This window comes from Eumetopias jubatus, unplaced genomic scaffold (assembly GCF_037043125.1).
Source record: "Eumetopias jubatus isolate StellerSeaLion01/CBP00866 unplaced genomic scaffold, mEumJub1_p1.0 scaffold_9, whole genome shotgun sequence".
In the NCBI taxonomy this organism is placed as follows: domain Eukaryota; kingdom Metazoa; phylum Chordata; class Mammalia; order Carnivora; family Otariidae; genus Eumetopias; species Eumetopias jubatus.
This window is the reverse complement of record NW_028274815.1, coordinates 16,004,774-16,029,045: the sequence shown is the minus strand read 5'-3', so window position 1 is coordinate 16,029,045 and position 24,272 is coordinate 16,004,774. Positions and strand designations below refer to the sequence as shown.

The 24,272-nt window shown below is 37.1% G+C and overlaps 1 protein-coding gene across 2 annotated transcripts in view; it reads left to right on the top strand.

Annotated features, from left to right (window-relative positions):
- The window catches only part of WDR35 (WD repeat domain 35), a 56,369-nt gene that overhangs the window by 2,966 nt on the left and 29,131 nt on the right, over window positions 1–24,272 (top strand). For both annotated transcript variants that reach the window (XM_028099285.2, XM_028099286.2), the window contains exons 4-11: window positions 1,011–1,103; window positions 2,614–2,742; window positions 5,910–6,043; window positions 6,921–7,086; window positions 7,209–7,354; window positions 11,382–11,507; window positions 14,550–14,735; window positions 19,127–19,187. In XM_028099285.2, the coding sequence (XP_027955086.2) occupies window positions 1,011–1,103; window positions 2,614–2,742; window positions 5,910–6,043; window positions 6,921–7,086; window positions 7,209–7,354; window positions 11,382–11,507; window positions 14,550–14,735; window positions 19,127–19,187 (1,041 nt within the window). The remainder of the gene's footprint in view (window positions 1–1,010; window positions 1,104–2,613; window positions 2,743–5,909; window positions 6,044–6,920; window positions 7,087–7,208; window positions 7,355–11,381; window positions 11,508–14,549; window positions 14,736–19,126; window positions 19,188–24,272) is intronic.

The following is a 24,272-nucleotide window of genomic DNA, read 5'->3' as shown; positions in this document are numbered from 1 at the left end:
CTAAAACAAAGCCGGTCTTATATATTAAAAAATACTGTTATTTGTCTACAGATTGGATATAATCCTTTTTTAGAATCTGCCCTGTGGTTCCGCATCAAAGTAGACTAAAGAGACATGACAACTGAATGCAGTCTATGATCCTAGATTGGATTTTGGAATGAGAAAAAGAAGTACCTATAAGGGACATTATTTGGACAATTGATAACATTTGAATGTGGACTGGGGTTAGATAATATTGTATCAGTGTTAAATTCACTAATTTGTAATATGGTTATGAAAGAGAATGTCTTCTGGGGAAATGTACACTAAAGTATTTAGGGATTAAAAAAAAAAAACCAACTAAAAAAACCTCAGTTGTTCATATAAACCAGAGGTTTAAGATATGCTCAAGAGTGTGTTTCAAGGGGGTGGGGGGATGGGGCAACAGGGTGATGGGTACTAAGGAGGGCACGTGTTGTGATGAGCACTGGGTGTTATACACAACTAATGAATCACTGAACACTACATCAAAAACTAATGACGTACTGTACAGTGGCTAACTGAACATAAAAAAAAGGAGTGTGTTACTAATAGAATGGAAAACAAGAGGGGGGGAAAAGAGAAATTAGGGCATATATCAACCACAAACAACCCCCCATCCCCCTAAAAAAAAAAATCCGAGTACTTAGTATGATGTCCTTTGGGCATTGTTATCCTTGGGAGTCAGGCCAGCTGGGTAAATCTTACTTACATTTGTTTCTGTCATCAGATATATGGCAGCTCTTGCATCTGACCATAATAGGTGCCTTTGCTGGCCTGAAATAGGAGCAAACATGAAAATATCACATGTTCTAGGAAATGAGTGACAATAGCGACTACATCCTATGAATATGTTTGAGTCATTTAGTAAAGAATGGCTAGTTGCCCAGGAACCATATTGATTTGAACATGCTGTTGGTGTTTATTATAAAAATACAAATTTGAAATTGTCGCCTTTTTTAAGTTTCTAAATTGCTTTATAATTTTTTTAGGTTCTGTTCAAGTTGTAACATGGAATGAACAGTATCAGAAGTTGACTACCAGTGATCAAAATGGGCTTATCATTGTTTGGATGTTATATAAAGGTATGCTAGGAGAGCTTATGGAACCTTTCACAGATTGGAGTCTGGGTTACGGTATTTGAATGGGGAAACAACATATTTGAAATAGACTCCTTTTAACCAGCAGCAGGAGTTCATCCTGACTGCACGGGGGTAATATTTCTGGATTTATTGCTGCCTACTTTTCCTTTTAACTTTTTTTTTTTTTTTTGAACTGTGACCTTGCATGAGGAGAGTGAACTAGGTGACTGTTGGTTATCTCCAAAATGAACATAGGCCCTTAGCAGGATAGTTTCTACTTGAGATAGTTTCCCCCCACCGCCCAGGTTTCCAATAAGAATTATTTTCTGTGTGATCAGTGGCTAGAGTTAATCCAGTGGGTAAAAACATTTATTAAGAAGTCAGGGGCAATAATTCATTCCCTTTATTGAGTCATTTAGCTTCCTTTTCTTTCATGGATACAGATTTTATCTCAGCTCTGACAACTGGCTCATGATTTGCACTTTTTGGCTACAAGAGAGAGCAAGAGAAGGATTAATTTAGGTGCATCACTATTACCAGAAAATAACACATAATACATGATCTCCTGGGGCCTGTAGCCATCATTAAATGAGAAGGCTACCTTACTTAATTCATGTGTGTTGTTTTGAAAACATTCAGGGTATACCATTTAAAAATTCTTAATTAAAAATATGCTGTACATGAATTTATGTTTTTCAAAGTTTATGTATGTGTGTGTATATCTGTGCAGGGAGTAGAATATGAGAGTGCAGGAGATTAGGGTAAACTGTCTTTTTCCAAGGTGGGTGTTCTCTGGGCCTTAGTCCTGACTCTGATAATGCCCTCTTCGACTAGTTATTTCAAATTATGTGATAATTTGCTTGGCTGTAGGCCAGAATTCCTGATACCAAAATATAGTAAAAAATAAAAACAAAACAAAATAGCCTTGTGATTTGCCTCACATTTGGTTACACTTTGAGACCTCTCACTCCAGCCCTGTGTACAAGAATGGTTTTGTCATTCAGCATTAGTGATGTGAAATCACTAAAGTGATTTGAACTGTTGAAAATTTTTTTCAAGCAGGCTTAGAGTTTTTACCTAATGTACTTGTATTTAACATGCTTATAATTAGTCATTGGAGAGTTTATGCATATATATATAAAATCATTGTGGTTATTTTGTTTTTTCCTTGGTTATTATCTGAAGTTTTAGACTTTGAGAAAAATCAGTTGTTTTGGCCTGTTTTGCTATAAAGCAAATAAAGTTTTATTTTTTAATGGATAGAAAGGAAGAAAGGAAGAGAGAAAAGAGGGGCATTTATTGTGTTTTCTGTGATAATCTTTGAAGCAGTTGTTGGTCAAGGCCTCAGCTAATTTTTTATTTTGTTTTTGTTGGATTTGAAGGTTTTATAGTTTAATGTCTCAGATTGCAGAAAATTTTGCAGTTACTTATCTCACAGTGTGCTTTATGGAATGTTTTCAACTCTTATGTGGAAGTTTTGACTTGTAATTTTTTTTTAAATTTGTGCAAATAGGCTCTTGGTACGAAGAGATGATCAATAACAGAAATAAATCAGTGGTTCGAAGTATGAGCTGGAATGCTGATGGACAGAAGATCTGCATTGTATACGAAGACGGGGCTGTGATAGTTGGTTCAGTGGATGGTAATGCTTTGTTGCACACAGAACTAAGATCAATATTTGGTTGGCATTTTTGTCTTTAGAGGTTTAATTAATTATATGTTAGCTTTCTGACAGAAAAATAAACATAAAAAGAGAAAACAGTTGATATACAATTTGATGATGTTCAAGAAACATTTATTTTTTTTTTTTAAGATTTTATTTATTTTTTTAAGTAAACCCTCCACCTAACATAGGGCTTGACCTTACGACCCCATGATCAAGAGTTGCATGCTCTATCAACTGAGCCAGCTAGGTGCCCCTAAGAAACATTTATTTTTACGTATACTCAAGTAAAAAATCTATTTTTAAAAAATTTCCTACAGTGGCACTGAAAAAAGAGGGAATTAATTTTTCAGGACTATTTTAAATATGTCTGCCTAGTTATAATTCATTTTTACACTTGTTAGGCTATTATAAATACGTAGATCTTAGTTTCAATAAGTATGTAGGGATATAACAATCTCTGGTTATTTTTAAAAAAATTGAACCATTGAATATTATTGACATATAACATTAGTTTTATTTTTTATTTTTTTATTATTATTTTTTAAAGATTTTATTTATTTGAGAGAGAGAGAGAGAGAGTGTGAAAGCACAAACAGTGGGGACGGACAGAGGGAGAAGCAGACTCCCAGCTGAGCAGGGAGCCTGATATGGGGCTCGATCCCAGGACCCCGAGATCATGACCTGAGCTGAAGGCAGCCACTTAGCCACCCAGGCACCCATAACATTAGTTTTAGATGTACAACATAATGATTTGATATTTTTATATCAGATGATCATCTGGTCATTTTTAAATAGAGCTGAGCATGTTGTTGTGTTTTATAGCTTTAAAACCTATGTTTTTCATATTTTAGTTCATAGATAATACTGGGGCTTCTGAGAGTCTGTGCCTTCATTTTAATGTGAAACTCTGTAGAGAAATAATTTATTTCAAAATGATTTTCATTTTTCCATTTGTTTTTTTCTCGTGTAACTTCGTTTATTCCACAACTGTTTCTGAGAGCTTACAAAGTCACAGCTATAGTTCTAGGCACTAGGTACGACAAAAAATATTTCAGATCTAGAACAGGAGAGATGGATAAGTCACCAGGCAATTACAATGCCTTGTGGTAAGTGTTGAGACAGGGAAAATATAGCAACGTATAGTAGAAGTATCTAATCCAGGCTTGGAGGGATCAGGGAAGGCAACCTGGAGGAAGTGATATGTGCTGAGGCTTTAGGCAGCAGGAAGGTTGGTTTGTAAAGTGTCCTAGGCTAAGAAATAGCATTTGAGGAGGTCCTCAGGGGTTGAACTTAGCCATGGTTAGGGTATTGAAAAAATTTTGAGAGTCAGTATAGTATAATACTAAAAGGAGAAGAGTTGTATGTGATGAAATTAGAGACATTAGCAGAAGCCAGATTATGCAGTTTGTAAGTTATACAAGGAGTTGGGATTTAACTTTAAGGGCGCTAGGGAGCCAATGAAAGCTTTTAAGAATGGGAGCAGTGTGATCGAATTTGTTCTTTGGAAGCATCTCTGTGACTGCAACATGAAGACTGGAGGGAGGAAAGAAGGATAGGGGGCAGGTGTACCAGTTAGGGAATTACTATGGTAAGTCAGGTGAGAGGTGATGGTGGATGGTGGCTGAACCAGGGTAGTGACAAAGAGGCTGGAAGTAAGTGGACATATGCTGGAGATACTTAGGAGCTAGAATAGATGGGGCCTCGTTATTGATCAGTTTGGGGATGAGGGGTGGAAGTGTCTAGAATAGTAGCCGGTTTTTAGCTTTGACAACTGGATGGATGGCCATGCCATAAAAATAAGGGATGTGGGAGGGGCGCCTGGGTGGCTCAGTCAGTTAAGTGATGCCTTCGGCTCACGTCATGATCCCAGGGTCCTAGGATTGAGCCTTACATCAGGCTCCCTGCTCAGTGGGGAGCCTGCTTCTCCTTCTCCCATTCCTCCTGCTTGTGCACTCTCTCTCTCTCTGTGTCAAATAAACAAAATCTTTTAAAAAAATAGGGAATGTGGGAGAAAGACTGATTGTGAGGGAAGATTTCGTTTTCGGACACGTTGATTTTGTCATGCCGTAGGACAGCCAAATCAAATATGTCAGACCATAATTATATGCATGCATCTGTGGCTTCAAAATATCTGGGCTAGAGTCATACTTTTGGGAATCACCAGCAGGTAGATGGTAATTTAAACCATTGGAATAGATGAAAAACCTATGGACCACTGTGGGATAAGAACCTGCAACATAAGTGTTGGAGATAAAGGAGTACACAAATGCACAGAAAGCAAGAAAGAAGGAAGGAGTGGTTAAAGAAAAGCCTGCAGTGGACCTAGCAACAGGCTTTAGGGACCTCCTGAAGGTCATCTCAGTGGACGTGTGGGGTGGAAGCCGGATTGGGTTGGGCTGAGGGTTGAGCGGGAGGTGAGGAAGTGGTGACTGCAGGTGTGAACTCTTTGGAGAAGCTTGGCTGGGAGAGGAAAGGTGGAAATAGGGTAGTGGCTAGAAGGGAACTTGGGGTCGAGGGAGATGTTCTTTGTTTTGTTTTATTTGTTTTTATTTGAGGTGGTAGTTTTGAAGGATAGATCTGAGTATATTTAAATACTTGTAAGAAAGGGCCTGGAGAGAAGAGTTTAAAGAGAAAGAGAAAATGTGAATAATCAGTAGAGGGAGATCTTTGCAAAGCTAGGAGGGGCTTAGACCAGAAAGTAGGTGGAGGGATTCATCCTAGGTGGGTGTCTGGTTGGGGATATACCTCTTCCTTTGTTTTGGGGGGCAAAGCAGAAAGGGTTATCGTGGATTCAGTTTTGTGCTGAATGTTTGAAAGTGGAAATGAGGGATTTCTTTTTTGGAAGCTTTTATTTTCTTTCCATGGTTGAGGATGAGTTCCTCTGCTAATTGGGAGTAAGGTCCTAGATTAGAGTTTTGAAGAGAAGGGAGAAAGTTGGAAACAGCTACTATTTCAAATGTTTAGTAGGATATTTGGCACATAAGAGGTGCTCAGTAAATTTTATTGACTGCATAAATTGAGCAAATACATCGTGCTGTGAAGAATGTGAGAGCTCTTTAGGGAAACAGAATTTTAGGGCGGTTGTTGGAGAATTATGACCTTGAAACTTTAATAAAATAATTATGTTTTATGTTTTATTTTAGGGAATCGCATTTGGGGAAAAGACTTGAAGGGTATACAGTTATGCCATGTAGCATGGTCTGCAGATAGTAAAATCCTACTTTTTGGAATGGCAAATGGAGAAATACACATTTATGATAATCAGGGGAATTTTATAGTAAGTGTATATATTTTCATATATTCATTAGTTTTGGTTACACAATTTTATATGATTTTATGTATCATTCGTATGTATACACATTTATTATGATGGTTTGTGTCATCAAGAAAGTCTTCATTTCAGTTTTTTTCCAATCATTTAGATTTTTTAATTAAAAAAAACTGGGTTGCTTCAAGGTAAATTAACGCTTTTAGTTCAGAATTCTTGGTAACTGGGAAGGACAAGATTTCAGTGTATTGAAGCTGAGGGATAATGAGTTGGATGAGGTAGAGTTTAATCTTTGTGTCTTCTAATAGCAGAAGCCTAAGTTTACATGAGATACCAACGATACATATTTTTTTTCCATTGATATTCTTGTAGCAAGCTACTCAAGGTTGTTTGTAAAAAGAATGGAAGACTTAAACAGTAAAGGACAAAAATCAGGTCCTGGGAAGAAGGCAAAATAGAAAAGGCTCAGCTAGCACGATCTCAAGAAAAACTCTGGCTTTGTGAGATTTAGCTGTGTTCAATCTCTGATCTTACCTATGGGGCAGTTTTGTTTGTCGTGAGGCTGAGGACATTACATAAATCTGTTTATTGGCGGAAATGATAATAGCCAGCTTTTCCATGACACTTTGCTATTTTTGAGGTACTTTCATATACCTCTTGTCACTTAGTCTCATAAACTCTCTGTGAGTTTTTTTTAATCCTCATTTTGCAAAAGGGAAAAACTGAAACTCAGTTGAAGTTGTCTGTCTCAGGGTTGGTAAACCAGTAAGCCATGGGGCTGGCATTTGAAATCAGATTTTTAAATCCCGTTTTCAGTGTTCTTTCTACAATACTCTATACTGATCTGTTTTAAAAGATGAAATATTAACCTAACTGATTTGTTTAGATGAAAATGAAACTGAATTGCTTGGTGAATGTTACCGGAGCAATCAGTATTGCTGGGATTCATTGGTACCATGGCACGGAAGGCTATGTGGAGCCAGACTGCCCCTGCCTTGCAATTTGTTTTGACAACGGGAGGTGCCAAATCATGAGACATGAGAATGACCAGAGTATGTAATTTTTCTTTTTTTTAATGTGGAGAACTTACAAAATATTTTAAAATTATTCTGAAGATTATACAGTTCTGTAGGCTATTTTACCACAATTACCTAATTTTTTTCTTTTTGACTAGATCCTGTTTTAATTGACACTGGCATGTATGTGGTGAGTATCCAGTGGAACCACATCGGCAGCGTGTTAGCTGTGGCAGGCTCCCAGAAGGTTGTCACTCAGGATAAAGATGTAAACACCGTGCAGTTTTACACTCCATTTGGTGAGGTAAATGTCTTTTTTCTTTCCTATGTAGTGAGTAAGGTAGGGGAAAAAGGAGGAGGCGGTATAAACTTGTCACCTTTTGGAAAAGGGACACTTTGAGTAAAAATGATGGAATAACAGGCATCTTGTCTTTGATTAATGTCCTCACTTCTAAGTCTTGATAGTTGTATTTTATCATGGAATTTAGTTTATCCTCTGTACCTTTAGAAAATGAGCTGTTTCACCTAAGAAATCACTATGCAGTAGTATTTAGAATATTTTCTCTGTGATCTGATTGTGCATCTTTTTTCCTAGCTGGTTTTTGAGTTGTTTTTTAGTATAATTTAGTTGTTTCAGATTAATATTTTCAATTTTTAATGTGATATATTAAATGTACATAGATGTTAAGCACACATATCTGTTTCTTCCTCCTTCAGACTTTTTTTTTTTTTTTAAGATTTTATTTATTTATTTATTTGAGAGAGAGAGTGCAAGTTGGTGGAGGGGCAGAGGGAGAGGGAGAGAATTCCAAACAGACTCCCTTGAGTGTGGATCCTGATGCAGGGCTTGATCACAGGACCCTTGAGATCATGATCTGAGTTGAAATTACCAGTTAGACACTTAACCAACTGAGCCACCCAGGCGCTCCTCCCTCCTTCAGACTTCTAACAGTTCTAATTTGTTGAGGAATAACCAACTATTTTAAGAAAATCTATCTTAATAACTAATCTTAGGTGATGCTACATTAAAATATAAGCATTGTTTTCATAAATGCATGTGTTATCCTTCTCAGTAGTATTATTAATTAAATTTTTTTTTTAGATTTGATTTATTTATTTGAGAGAGAGAAAGAGTGTGCGTGGCAGAAAGGGAGGGGCAAAAGGGGAGGGAGAGGGACAAGCCGACTCCCCGCTGACTGCAGAGCCCAAAGCAGGGCTCTATCTCAGGACCCTGCGACCATGACCTGAGCCAAAGCCAAGTCAGTTGCTTAACCTACTGAAATTACCAGTTAGACACTTAACCAACTGAGCCACCCAGGTGCCCCTAATGAATTTAATTTTTAAGGAGAATTTTATTGAAGATGTAGTGGAAAATATCAAATAGAGTTAATGTATTGTGAATTTTAAAGAATTTGGAAAGTGAGAACTTAGTAACTAAGCTTAATTTTTTACCTGTTTTATTTTCTGTCTGTAGACTCTATTTAGTCCCTTATTGGTTTTTATAAATTCACCATAGACTTCAATAATATGTGTTTTTGCTACATAAAAGCCTTCCCCAGTTGTTTTAATATTTTAAAATACATTTTAATAATTTCTCTGAGGGTAAGAAATGGTATCAGCTCAGGCTTTTGAATCAGTGTCTCAAAATACCCAGTAGAATGTGCTGTAGAGAATAGATGGTACATTGCCAGCTAATAATATTTTTGGTAGATGTTAAAAGCTAAGGGAAAACTGAAGTATGGTTCTCAAGGTTCCTAACTATTAAAAATCTGAATTCATGGGGCACCTGGGTGGCTCAGTTAAGCATCTGCCTTCGGCTCAGGTCATGATCTCACGGTCCTGGGATCGAGTCCTGAGATGGCTCCCTGCTCAGCAGGGAGTCTGCTTCTCCCTCTCCCTCTGCAGCTCTCCCTGTTTGTGCTCTCCTGCTCTCTCTGTCAAGTAAATAAATAGACAGATAGATAGATAGATAAATTAATTAAAAAATATCTTTAAAAAATCTGAATTCGTTCTTAATTCATGTTCTTTGTTGGTTATTTTTGTCAACCATTGGCTTATTTATCATTTTTTTTTCTGCTTATTTTTGGTAGTTCAACCTTTTCTAAGTGGAAAAACATGGATTCTAAGGCCTATTTATCTTGCAAAACAGTGTGTTATGTGTTAAATTGACAACTGTAGGTTGGTTTGGCATGGTTGTAATTAAAAGTATCTAGCATAGTTCCTCAGGGTATATTAGTCACTTGGTATTTTTTTGAATGAGTGAATATATAGAGGACTTACTTTGGATCTATGTTATTAAGATAGGGAAGGTAACTTGGAAGGAGATTATCTAAAGATTTAACCGTAAGGAAACCTCAGGGAAGAATTTGCTTTTGATTCTGAAGGTCTGAGTCTTCTGGTTATTATACTGTGGTCTTAGCCAGGGAAGGAGATGATAGAACATGTGATTTGTCGTCAGGTTGGCCTGGCTTTGGCTGTGAATCCCATTTCCACAGTGTTGTCTCACTTGGAGAACTTCTTTCACCTCTGAGACTCAGTTTACTTATGTTCTGAAATAAAGGTAATACCTCATGGCACTGTTATAAAAATTACAGGAGGTAACAATGAGAAAATGCCTACTCCAGGGCTAGGTGAGTGCTTACTACAAGTTGATTTTCTCTCAGTGTTGCTGCCATCACCTGGCTGGCCTGCAGAGTTGGGAGATGGCCTTATTCTCTTCCCAGTGAGGCTTGTCACTCCTAGGAGTGATGCTGTGAGAGCCTGCCTGCTCCCTCTGGTTTCATGCATGCAGCAGGACAGACAGAGTGGACCCTCCTAGGTTAAAACATTTTTACCCCCATCGGTTTCTCTGGCAAAATGGAATTTAATACATTAAAACTGACTTTCGAGCATATCTGCTTAAGAACAAAGGGATAGCAGTACGATTTATTAAAATTCTTGGGTCTGTCAAAACATAGATTTACAGTATTTTCTTTTTATGGCCACATTAAAATGTCTTTGTATTATTCACTTGTTAATTTAGCCATAAAATGGGCTATGTTACAGTTAAAACTGTAAGTTGGTTTGATATCGTTGTAATTAAAAATATCTAGCATTGTCTTCATATATGAAGACATTAATTTGAATGCATGATACATTTATTTACTTAATAGATATTTATTGAGTACCTGTTTATTAAGCAATCCATTAAGGGATAGGGCATAAATGTGAATATGATGAAGTTAGTGCTCTCTGGTAGCTCACCTTCTGAATTCTCTGGACCTGTAGAAGGAAAGAAAAGGCAGGAAACAATATTAAAGTTGCATCTTGGAGGATGGAGACCATGCTCCAGGAGGACAAGGGAGAGTAGGGCTGGGGAGGCAAGGGGAGAGGAGAGGAAGATTTCAGGCAGAAAGTCTATTATCCAGGTCAAAGGTTTGGAGGCACAGTAGCCGTCTCATGAGGGAGAACACAGGAATTGTGGCTAAATAGTGAGGTACTGAGCCAAAGAGTATAGTTTTGAGCCAAATGGGAAGAGGCATTGTATACTCTGCTAAAGAATGTGATGGTGGGAAGCTATTGATTTTTAAAAAAAATCATTAAACATTTTTTTAAAGCAGGATAAGATAATGACTGGGTTTGTGTTCCAGAAAGGTAATTTTGACAGTAGAACGAATATTGAATTTGGGGGGTAGAGGCTGGGAAGGAGAAAAGAGATAAAAGGTAAAGACTGCAGTTAGACCATTACCATAGTTCATTCAGCAAAGGAGGGAGGGGTGGTGCAGGATAGATGAGAGCGGGAGCAATAGGACTTGGTGACTGGTTGGCTGTGGAGAATGAAAGAGAGACCAGACGTAAAGATTGCATTTACTACCGCAATAATGCGTTCATCCCAAGAGGCACAATTTTTTTTTTAAGATTTTATTTTTAAGTAATGTCTACGCCTGACATGGGGCTCGAACCCACAACCACCCACTGAGCCAGCCAGGTGCCCCCAAGAAGCAGAATTTTTTACAACTCCAAAATTGGAATGCATCTTATAGTCAAAGTTATCCTATTTTAATTAGCAGTGTTTTATTCTTTCCTGAGTTATACATAAATATGCATATTTAGATCTCTGGCATCTTGGATTTGATGAAATTTGATACTGAATTCTTTTGCTTTTGTTTGTAAATTTCTCCTATCATAAGTATGTTTTTCATTACAAAATTTCAAGGAAAAGGATTTTGAAGTGAGTAGTAACCTTTCACAAAATAATTTTTATAACACCTTTGATCCCTATGACGTGATTGGTGGTAATTTATATTTTATTTAATTGTGATATTTTAGGTTAAATATAATTATTTTTTCAGCATTTGGGTACTTTGAAGATTCCTGGAAAGCAGATGTCTGCACTATCTTGGGAAGGAGGAGGACTGAAAATTGCACTAGCTGTTGATTCTTTTATATATTTTGCAAACATTCGACCTGATTATAAGGTGAGTATTGTGAGCAGTTGTTAAAAAAAAAAAGCTGTTTTTACTGAACAATTTTGTTACAGCTCAAAATATAATGTACGTTTCTTGCATGTGTTCACAGCCACTTTATTTTAGAAACCAGATGAAAGGAGATGTTTTTAGTGTGAAGACTTTAGAACCTGAAAACTTTTCTAGAATACTATACATAACTAATAAAATACCCCTAACAGTCAGGGTCTCAGCAGGAAACAGACGACACACTCAAAAGAATAACTGAAGAGAGACTGATGGAGGGTTTATTACAGAGGTACGGGCATGGCTAATGGGTCCTGTAAGGGATGACAATGCAGGCATCCAGGATTAGCAATAGTGGGCAAGGTAGGAAAGTATTGTTCCTGGAACCCACTAGAGCTGTGGCTATGCAAGAGGGATTATCCTGTGGGAGCACAGCCTCTGCCGGCTGGCTGTGTAGAAACAGTTTGGGGGAAGAAATACGTCAGCCCATCTCTCTACCTGTTGGTGCCTTCTATTGGCCAGACCCAACTGGAAACCAGAAGGCCTATGTGTTGGAGTTCATAGAAGTCAGTCTCCAGGGAAGAGCAGGGTACAAAAAGTCAGAGAGAGAATGGATCAGAAGGGGAAAATGAGAATAAGCAGGATAATACTAATCAATATATTTTTAGAAGATTTTATTTATTTATTTCTTAGAGAGAGAGAGCACAAACGGGAGTGGGAGAGGGAGAAGCAGGCTCCCCGCTGAGCAGGGAGCCTGATGCGGGGCTCGATCCCGGGACTCTGGGATCATGACCTGAGGCTGATGCTTAACCGACTGAGCCACCCAGGTGCCCCAATACTAATCAATATTTTATCTTAAATTTAACATTTGACCCCAAACAAGTTCGGAAGTATGAGATTACCCAATCTGGTAAACTACTAAGAATATTTGCTATGAAAAACTTATTTCATTTTTAAAAGGCAAAGCACCTTGGAGAACTGTCTGATTCTAGGACTAAGTGGGAAAAATACAGGAGTCTCTGACAGTGCCAGAAAGTAAGGAAGTGCTCAAAATACAAAAGGATAGGACATACCAAAGAGACAAAGGAGCCAGCCTGGAAGAGCTCCCAATGGCCAAAACTGGAACAATTTGAGCAACAAAATAAATGATGTAACTTTGCATTGTAACCAATATAAAATAAATGTCCACAAGCAAAAGCTGACCTAAAATAAATTATTTAAATAAATAAATGGAGGAGAAGAAACAAATCTTGTCTAGGCGGTCAAGGCTAGTGTCAGCAGCGTCACACAGGTACCATGTACCCCCTGATGTGGCACATGAGGAGAGCTCTTCACTTCTGTCATGGTCTCACTAAAAACCGAGAATCCCAGTCTGAGTGGGAGAAAAACATCAGACAAACCCAAATTGAAGGATGTTCTGCAAAATACCTGGCCAGTACTCATTAAAGCTGTCTAGGTCATTAAAAACAAGACGAGACTGAGAAATCATCACAGCCCAGGGGATTCTAAGGAGATATGACTACTAAGTATAATGCATGCCAAATAGGATTCTGGGACAGAAAAAGGACATTAAAGAAAAACTAATGAAATCCAAATAAACTGTGAAATTTAGTTAGTAGGACTGGATCAGTGCTGGTTTCTTAGTGGTGACAAATGTACCACAGTAGTGTAAGATGTTAACAATAGGGAGAGGAGTATAGGGAACTCTGTATTATCCTTGTAACTTTAAAAAGAGTTTTTTTTATAGAGCATGTGTGAGTGGCGGGAGAGGGCAGCTAGGGAGAGGGAGAGAGACAATCTTAAGCAGACTCCACACTCAGTGCAGAGCCTGACACAGGTCTCGATCTCACAACCCTGAGATCATGACCTGAGCTGAAATCGAGGGATGGATACTTAACCGACTGAGCCACGCAGGCGCCCTATCCTTGTAACTTTTGTATAAATCTAAAATTATTTTATTTTATTTTAAGGTTTTATTTATTTATTTGACAGAGAGAGATAGCGAGAGCAGGAACACAAGCAGGGGGAGCGGGAGAGGGAGAAGCAGGCTTCCCACTGAGCAGAGAGCCCGATGCGGGCCTCCATCCCAGGACCCCGGGATCATGACCTGAGCCGAAGGCAGACGCTTAATGACTGAGCCACCCAGGCGCCCCTATAAATCTAAAATTATTTTAAAAAGTAATCATAGTATAAAGAGTAAATATGCCTTAGTTTTGGGTAGTAAACAGTCATAATAATATCAACTCCGAATACTGATTTATTAAAAATTACACATGAATATATTGGGGGAGTTAGCTCAAGAGAAAGAGGTTCCATTAAGTTCTTTAAGTTCCACTATCTCATACGTAAGTGATACGGAGGTAAATAACAAAACAGTCAAAGCTCAGAGTTGTATGTAAATGGCTGCCCCTGGGAGGAAATTAGTCAGTGGGATCTGCATTTTATTTTTGTTTTAAAGAAGCCACATAGAATTATTTTACTCTAAACTATGTGCACATGTTACTTTGGTAAAAACAAATGTAGAAAATGTGGATGGGGAAAAAAGGCAAAGCATCTGTTTTTGAATTTTGGCTTGGGGACCCAGAATATAAACTTTTATTTATTTATTTATTTATTTCTTATTATTATGTTAATCACCGTACATTACATCATTAGTTTTTGATATAAACTTTTGACGGGGATCACTCTTCCTATTGTCCCCCCATGCAGCTGGTGATGACTATTGAAAAATCTGAAATTTTCACCACTGAAGCTTAAATCTTAACAATGAAAATAAGGAAAGTTAAATTTATTTTTGTAGTACATTCTTTGTTTGATAACTGTATTACTTTTAGATTTTGTTGTTATTTTAGTGAGAAAAGATATTAAGCTGAATGTTCAGTCCTTCTGTCTTCTATTCCTGAAGAAGATATTTGGTCAGCACCAAAAAGACCACATATCTGCAGTATATAATAAGATTTTTCTTTATTTCCCAATGTTAAATGTTCTTTTTCTCTTTCTCTCCCTCTCTTCTTCCCTCCTGTTCTTTGCTCCTTCCTTTCTTCCTAGTGGGGTTACTGCTCAAATACTGTCGTTTATGCTTATACCAGACCTGATCGTCCAGAGTATTGTGTTATCTTTTGGGATACGAAAAACAATGAGAAATACGTTAAATATGTGAAGAGTCTCATTTCTATTACTACCTGTGGGGATTTCTGCATTTTGGCTACAAAAGCTGATGAAAATCATCCTCAGGTGGGTGTTCCTTTATATGTTAAAGCTAAGATCAGTTAACCTCTACCTTCTTAAGCATAGCCTCTGTACTGGTAGGTACAGCGAAGTATTGGGTCTACTGGCCATGTCTGTCTAGACCTCTGTTTTGGAAAATTATGTGACTCCATTGGTTTTCTGTCCCCTATTTTTTTTTCTCCAATCAGCTAATCCATTAGCATTTCATATTGACCAGTTCAGTACAGAAGCTTTTTGTGTCTGAAATATATTTAAAATGCCATAATCCTTTTCCAAGTTAAAATTCCACAAGGAAAAATGAATATCCAGATGTCTAGTATAAACACTCAAGAAATTATGTAATGATGACCATTATAACACTTTGGGTAGCTTTGACATTGAGAAATATACTTTTATTTGGAATTACATTGCTTTAAAAATCAATGTCTCATAGGATAAAATAAATAATGTAAATAATTCCTTTTTAAAAAGTATGCTAACAATTTAAATATTTGCAGAAGCTTATAAATTTTTTTAAAAAGGATTACCATTGTCTTTGGCTGAGTTATACGTTTTTTTATCCCATTAAAAAGTATAGAGTTTTTAGTTTAAGGTGGCCATTTTTTTTTTTTTTTGCTAAATATATATATTTTTATTTTTATTGTTATGTTAATGACCATATATTACATCATTAGTTTTTGATGTAGTGTTCCATGATTCATTGTTTGTGCATAACACCCAGTGCTCCATGCAGAACGTGCCCCCTTGAATACCCATCACCAGGCTAACCCATCCCCCCTCCCTCCTCCCCTCTAGAACCCTCAGTTTGTTTTTCAGAGTCCATCGTCTCTCATGGTTTGTCTCCCCCTCTGACTTACTCCCCCTCATTCTTCCCCTCCTGCTATCTTCTTCTTTTTCTTTTTTCTTAACATATGTTGCATTATTTGTTGCAGAAGTACAGATCTGCGACTCAACAGTCTTGCACAGTTCACAGTGCTCGCCATAGCACATACCCTCCCCGATGTCTATCACCCAGCCACCCCATCCCTCCCACCCCCCACCACTCCAGCAACCCTCAGTTTGTTTCCTGAGATTAAGAATTCCTCATATCAGTGAGGTCATATGATACATGTCTTTCTCTGATTGACTTATTTCACTCAGCATAACACCCTCCAGTTCCATCCACGTCGTTGCAAATGGCAAGATCTCATTCCTTTTGATGGCTGCATAATATTCCATTGTGTATTAAGGTGGCCATTTGAACAGCCACCTTTGGCCCTGTTCTCTCCTGAAACTCACAAAACAACAATAAAGGTATTTTTTAAAAAGTCCTAAGTCCATAGGGACCAGAAAGGGAGAGGAAATGGCAACAGTTTTGGAGGTTAAAGAGTAGGTGGATTAGTGGTAATTACCTTAGCAGACCTAAGAAAGCTGAATCCTAAGTGATCAATGGAGAAAGCAAAGAAGAAACCAGTTTTCATCCCAGAATCCTGAAGAGACACAGGACTTAATGGTACCTGGTAGGAGAAAGAAACGAATGGAAAAACAATTTGGAAATACTTAAGTTAGTAATCAATACAGAGAAACTAGCAAAGAGAAAAAGACAATTACCAACCACAGGGAAAGCAAAATGCACTTGAAAGGAGAATAAATCTTGACATACTTAAAACTCAGCTGTGAGTAACACTTACATAGTCAAAATGATGTTTTTTATTTTTTTATTTTTTTTAAAGAGGATTTTTGTTTGTTTGTTTTTTAAAGATTTTATTTATTTGAGAGAGAGAGAATGAGAGAGAGAGAGCATGAGAGGGAAGAGGGTCAGAGGGAGAAGCAGACTCCCTGCAGAGCAGGGAACCCGATGCGGGACTCGATCCTGGGACTCCAGGATCATGACCTGAGCCCAAGGCAGTCGCTCAACCAACTGAGCCACCCAGGCTCCCCAAAATGATGTTTTTTAAATGGATTTTTTTAATTAAAAAGAGCCTTTTATTTGAAGCTTAATGACCATATTAACCCCTAAAATTCTGATCTAAAAAATGGTAGGTGGAAAGCTGGAGGCATAGGGGTGTGCCCTGAGTTGGGTGCTGGGAGGGGGGCTGAAAGAGAGTTACATACCTATCTGTGATAGTGGGAAGTCAGTAGAGAATGTCCCAGATCTAAACAGAACAAAACAAGAAGTAGCATCATAAACACATTACTTAGGTTTGTGGAGGTAAATATCAAAAGGATGAGTTAAAGGAGCTGAAAGTTGTTACTTCAGGGAGCAGAAAATGGGAAGTTAGTGGGGAACTTCTATTTTTAATAAGTCTTATGGATCTACTTCATTCTTTAACCTTGAGCATGTAGATTATATGTGGATTAAAAAATACACATTATTTGTAGTACTTTGTGGCAGTAAATCAGCTTATTTTAAGTAGTAGAAGAGTAAATTATATTTTGGTACAATTTGTCATTTAGTTTCTTAAAAATTTTTTTAAACATTTTTTCCTTAAATTTTTAATTTTATTTATTTTTTAAAAATTTTATTTATTCATTTTTATTTTATTTTTTTAAAGCTTTTATTTATTTATTTGACACAGAGAGAGAGAGCTAGTGAGAGAGAGAGAGAGCACAAGCAGGGGGGAGCAGCAGGCAGGCCGAGGGAGAGGGAGAAGGCGGCTCCCCACAGAGCAAGGATCCCGATGTGGGGCTCGATCCCAGGACCCTAGAATCATGACCTGAGCTGAAGGCAGCTGCTTAACTGACTGAGCCACCCAGGCGCCCCTATTTATTTATTTTTAGAGAGAGAGAGAGAAACCTGTGTGCCTGCATGTGAACAGGGTCGAGGGAAGGGGGGGAAGGGCAGAGGGAAAAGGAGAAGGAGAGAATCTCAAGCCGACTCTGCTCTCAGCATGGAGCTGGATGCAGGGCTTGACCTCAGGACCCTGAGATCATGACCTGAGCTGAAATCAAGAGTCAGATGCTCACCTGACTGAGCTACCCAGGTGCCCCTAAATTTTTAACTTTAATTCCAGTATTATTAACATACAGTGTTATATTAGTTTCAGGTGTACAGTATAGTAATTCAACAATTCTGTACATGACTCAGTGCTCATTATGATAAGTGTACTCTTAATCTCCTTTACCTATTTCACCCCCCCCACCCCTCTGGTGGCCATCAATTTGTTCTGTGTAGTTAAGAGTCTGTTTCTTGGTTTGTCTCTCTCTCTCTCTCTTTTTTCTTTGCTCATTTGTTTTGTTTCTTAAGTTCCACATATGAGTGAGATCATATGGTATTTGTCTTTCTCTTACTTATGTCACTTAGCATTATACTCAATAGCTCCATCCATGTTATTGCAAATGGCAGGATTTCATTCTTTTTTATGGCTGAATAATATTCCATTGCATGTATCTATACACCACATCTTCTTTATCCATTCATCTATTGATGGAGACTTGGGCTGCTTCTGTAGTTTAGCTATTGTAAATAATGCTGCAGTAAACATAAGGGTGCATTTATCTCTTTGAATTCGTGTTTTTGTATTTTTTGGGTAAATACTCAGTAGTGCGATTCCCGGATCATGGGCTGGCTCTATTTTTAAGTTTTTGAGGACCCTCCATACTGTTTTCCAGCAGTGTGGCTGCACCAGTTTGCATTCCCACTGACAGTGCGTAAAGATCCCTTTAGTTTCTATTTATGAAATTAAAGAAGTTTTACTTGAGCAGCTGAAAAAAGAAAAAGACTATATGTAAATAGTACATAGAGAATTGGTTTATTTGAAATCATTAATCTTTTCAGGAGAACATCTACGTAAAATAGTATTCTTAGCACAAGATAATAGAAAAGGTAACTGAGAGTAAAATTAAATTATCACTTTAGAATGATATGGTGTAAATTGTGCATTATACTTGATTATTTTCCTTAATATTAATTATTGGTAATTGTGTTTGTGCTAACTAACCAGTGGGCATTGTAAGTCATTTTTCACTAGATTGGATTATATTTTTTTCTGAGTTAACTGATTTTTTCTGAATTTCTCATGTCCTTTTTATATTGCTTCAAAGGAGGAGAACGAGATGGGAACATTTGGTGCAACGGTAACAAATTAGTTTTTATATAGCTGATCATAGGATGAAAATGAGTTTTGAGGTTACAGCTGATCAGGAGTTTTAGAAGTGTAAATAATGAAAAGTAGCCAGTGTACTTGCGTTTCTTAGGTGGCCTTTTAAAAACCACAGTGTTCCATTATATTGAGAAATCAGCCTTGGTTTAATTTTAATACATGTTTCTTTATGTTTAATGCTGTAGATTATATTCTTTGCACTTAACAATTTTATCAGTTATTTCCCAGTCGTGATACTAAGCATGATATCTTAAGGATTGTTTCCTTTATTTTAAAGAAGCAGGAGCTCTGATACTCTTTGTTTTTTGTTCACAGTTTGTGCTTGTTCTTTGTAATTCTATTGGCACACCTTTGGATCCCAAGTATATTGATATTGGTAAGGAAATGTTGTCTATTCCTTTTTTAATCAATCTTTATTTGTAACACTAATTTAAAAACCTGACAATGGTATTATTAATTAAAATGGTCTTCTCCAAGATAAGGATGACCGTTCTTCTGGTTTGCCAAGTCTAGCACCAGTTTATGCCTATTGTCATGGTAAAATTACTAATAATGCTCCACTTCACTGTCAGAAGTATCCTGTTTACAAACTGAGGGTTCTAGAGGGGAGGAGGGTGGGGGGATGGGTTAGCCTGGTGATGGGTATTAAAGAGGGCACATTCTGCATGGAGCACACTGGGTGTTATGCACAAACAATGAATCATGGAACACTACATCAAAAACTAATGATGTAATGTATGGTGATTAACATAACAATAAAAAATAAAAAAAAGTATCCCGTTTTATACAATAAATTATAGGTTACTGTATCGAAAAGCCACAGTAGTCTCATGAATGCTATATGCCATCATTTGCTTTCAATGGGAAATATAATTGTATAGGAATTGGTATGCAGCATAATGATTAGCATGTAACAAACTGAGGATTGTAGAAAGAATTTTGCTGTTAAACCACTTTTATTATTAATAAACTGCTTGTAAATACCTCTCTCCCATAAAAACACTTTAGCTGCTTGTAAAAGTGCATTTGCTCTTTCCAGATTTTTCTAATGAAATCAGTCTATTAATAGGGACAGCTTTCAAAAATTCCTTTTTGTTTTCAGAAGACATTTGTTACTTTAGATTTACCATTCCTTCTAGCCAACGGCTCTGAAAGTCACCATTAAAAAATTGCACATCTTACTCTAAGTTTTTTTGTTAAAAATCATTACCAAATATTTTGTTGCCATTTCACTGCAACTTCCAAAAGTAACATTTTTTTAAGTGTGGTAGTTTATTGGATGTGGTGTTAGAAAAGTTATTAGATTTCAAACATTGAAAACCCATTGAATTGTTTTCTGAATCTGAGAGCTCGTCATTTTTTTTTTAGATTTCATGTTCAATCTTAATCAGATGTTAGTGTCTGTCTTCTAAGTATATTTTGCTAAACTCTTTGGGTGATACAAGCAAATGTGAGAAATACTGGCTTCAAGGATCTTATGCTCTCTGTTCAGGGTCTTGGTAACTCACTTTTATATAGTGAAACTTTTCAACTTCAGGTCTTACGTTCATTGTCACTTAGGTATATGTTTATATATGTGCACACATGTATATGTTAGTGTTCCTTATTAAAAGGCTTCACTTAAAATTATTACAGATTCTTGTTACATGAATGTCTTCTGTTAGAAACATAATAGTTTTTAAGGTGTGAATTCTGTCAGTCTTTAGATTATATGCTTTTTTTGATATCAAAAGTTTTAACATAGAATAATGATGATAGGGTTAGCCTCAAAGTAATTTTAATCACAGGTAGTCTTTTTTTTTTTTTTCCATAAAGCCAGATGTTAGTCCTTCACCTTCATAAAATGGCCAATACTTGAGGGCATGATTATTCGTATTTTTGAGTCTCGAAACTTTTTTTTTTGGCAGTCTCGCTGGCTGAAATTTTAACAAACAGTTCTTTCATTGGTCTGCAGTAAACCCAGCCAAGGACTCAACATTTTTGTTTCATACATATCCTGTAAAATTCCTTTTTTCAGTTTGTATGCCAAGTTTTCATGAGGGCCAGAGGCTAAAATGAAAAAAGTATGTAACTGATGTTGTTCTGGAGAGTGTAATTTTTGTTGTGCTACCTACTCTTCCTCCTGACAAACTCTATAGAAACTTTTTAAAAGAACTTTGTACATTATTATAGAAGTTTAGTCTGTGGGACTCTTGTTCCTTACATGAAGGAGTTAGGTGCCCGTTTTTGGTGCTCTTCCTTTGCGTCCTTAAAATACCTTTGGTGCACTTCTGTTCACAGTACTGCTTTTTACTCTGCACTATGATTATCGATTTTCTTGTTAGTCTTCCCCACAAGATTTTGAGCTTCTTAAAGGTCTTTGTCTTATTCATTTCTGTATCTCCTCTACCTAACTCTGTGCCTGCCCCATAACAAATGTTTATTGAACATATGGAAAATATTTATTTTCTATCATGAAAATAGGAAATGATAATTCATTTATTTAGCAAACCTTCACTGAGTTTCAGGTCCTGTACTGGGTATCTGGAGTTATAAGAAATTGACTTTGAAACTTCCTGTAGGATATTTAAACAAATAATGAAATATAGTTACTCAGTTGAACACTGGCTTACTGCTCCCCATCTGTGTGCGAGGATAAGTGGATGTTGGTGAGTAAGGACAGCAGGGACATCTTTCCTCCTTAGAGACAGTTTCATTTCACTGAATTTTGAAGGATAAGTATTTCTTTAGGTGACTTTTTAAGGAGAGAAAACGGCATTTGCAGAGGATTGAAGGCATGGAAAGTGCCTGAAAGTACCAGGTGCCTGTACTTTAGCCATTTTGGTGAGAGCATGTCGGTGGCTTTCCAATGATGGTCTCTGACACATGCACTGCGTCCTCCATATAATCTAGGAAAAGGCAATTTGATGAAAACATGTCAGTGCAGTTTCAGTTTACCAGCTCTTTAAGGGGCTGAGAAATGAATAGGAAAGTAGGGGAACATTATAGATGTAGACATTTATTTCAGGCCTCAGCATTAAAATATTAAAAGCAGGTTTTACTTATATGTGAATTCCTAGATTGTTTTAAGTTATTTTACATCCTTGCTTGCCTAGTAACTACTACTTCTTAGTGTTACAAAGTTCAGTTAATGGAAGCATAATTTTTTTTTATTAGTTTCAGAGGTAGAATTTAGTGATTCATCAGTTGCATATAATACCCAGTGCTCATTATATCAAGTGCCCTCCTTAATGCCATCACCCAATTATCCCTTCCCCCGACCCACCTCCCCTCCAGCAATCTGCAGTTTGTTTCCTAGAGGTCAGCGTCTCTTATGTTTTGCCTCCCTCTCAATTTTCATCTTATTTTATTTTTCCTTCCCTTTCCCTATGTTCATTTGTTTTGTTTCTTAAATTCCACATATGAGTGAAATCATATGGTATTTGTTTTTCTCTGACTGACTTATTTTGCTTAGTGTAATACCTTCTAGTTCCTTCCATTGTCATTGCAAATGGCAAGATTTCATTCTTTTTGATGGCTGAGTAATGTTCCATCTTCTTTATCCATTCATCTGTCGATGGACATCTGGGCTGCCCCTTCAAATCACTGTGTTTGCATCCTTTGGATAAATACTTAGTAATGCAATTGCTGAGTCATATGGTAGCTCTATTTTTAACTTTTTGAGTTAAAAATAGTGGAGCAGAGTGGCTGCACCAGTTTGCATTCCCACCAACAGTGTAGGAGGGTTCCCCTTTCTCCGCATCCCCGCCAACATCTGTTGTTTCCTGACTTGTTAATTTTAGCCATTCTGACCTGCGTGAGGTGGTATCTCATTATGGTTTTGATTTGGATTTCCCTGATGATGAGCGATGTTGAGCATTTTTTCATGTGTCTGTTGGCCATCTGTATGTCTTCTTTGGAGAAATGTCTGTTCATGTCTTCTGCCCATTTTTTGAGTGGATTATTTGTTTTTTTTGGGTATTGAGTTTGGTAAGTTCTTTATGGATCTTGGATACTAGCCCTTTAACTGAGATGTCATTTGTAAATATCTTCTCCCATACTGTAGGTTGTCTTTTGGTTTTGTTGACTGTTTCCTTTGCTGTGCAAAAGCTTTTTATTTTGATGAGGTCCCAATAGTTCATTTTTGCTTTTGTTTCTCTTGCCTTTGGAGACATGTTCAGCAAGAAATTGCTGTGGCTGATGTCAAAGAGGTGCCTGTGTTCTCCTCTAGGATTTTGATGGATTCCATCCATTTTGAGTTTATTTTTGTGTATGGTGTAAAAGGGTGGTCCAGTTTCATTCTTCTGCATGTGGCTGTCCAATTTTCCCAACACCATTTGTTGAAGAGACTGTCTTTTTCTTAAAATTTTTTTTTCCAATAATCATTCTAGATATTTGAAATTTTTTTGTAGATAATGAATAGTTGAGAAGGACGTGGAGTCCTTTTACCCTGGTTGTGTTCTTTTTCTAAAATGTTCTGTTAAAATTTGGATTCTTAACTTTTTCCTGGAGGTTTAGTTCTAGGAAACTAAGAATGAATCCACCTGGATGGGTTGGATCTTTTAATGAAGATCTAGCATAATTTTTGTAGATAGGATTATCTACCCATATGAATTTGCTGAAATTACTACTCTATTGATTCAAAAGAATGTATGTTTCAGACACATTTGTATTTGTTTTTTATATTGACCGGTGGGTTTGTATGTGATTTTATTATAAAAACCTATGTAGGTAATAAAAGTAAAGACAATAACAGTAACCACATCTAATACTTAATAACCCTTAATGAGAAGCATGATGCCATAGTGGTTAAGGACACAGCTTCTGGAGCCACTTTAACTGGGCTTGTGTCCCACCTTCTCCCACTTCCCAGCTGTGTGTTCAGCAAGTTACTTAACTCCTCCATCTTTCTGTGTCTTCATCTGCTACATGGGGATAATAATGCCTACCTCAAGGAGTAGTTGTGTGAGTGAGAATAGATACTATGGAGTATGTTCATTATATATTATACAATTATATACTGTATATAACTATGTAATTATAATTAGTATATTACAATGTGTACCTGGTATATATATATACATTTAAAATTCAATAAATGTTGGCTTTGAAGTGATTATTAAGCCTTTATTCTGTTCCAGGCACTGTACTATGCTTTATGTTTACTATCTCTTTTAATCTTTAAGCAGCTGTATAAGGTTGGTATTATCATCTTCAGTTGCAGTGAGTAAACTGAGGTTCAGAGAGAATAAGTGATTTTTCTAAGGCCACAGAGTTAAGCAAGTACCTGTCCCTTGAATCCCAAAGTCTGACTCTTTCCATGAACCACTAAGATTTTACTTTTGAATTAGTCAGGCTAACGATTAGTTATTGTGATTATTTAGGATGTATCAGAAAGGAACAGGGGCGCCTGGGTGGCTCAGTCATTTAAGCGTCTGCCTTGGGCTCATGTCATGGTCCCAGGGTCCTGGGATCGAGTCCC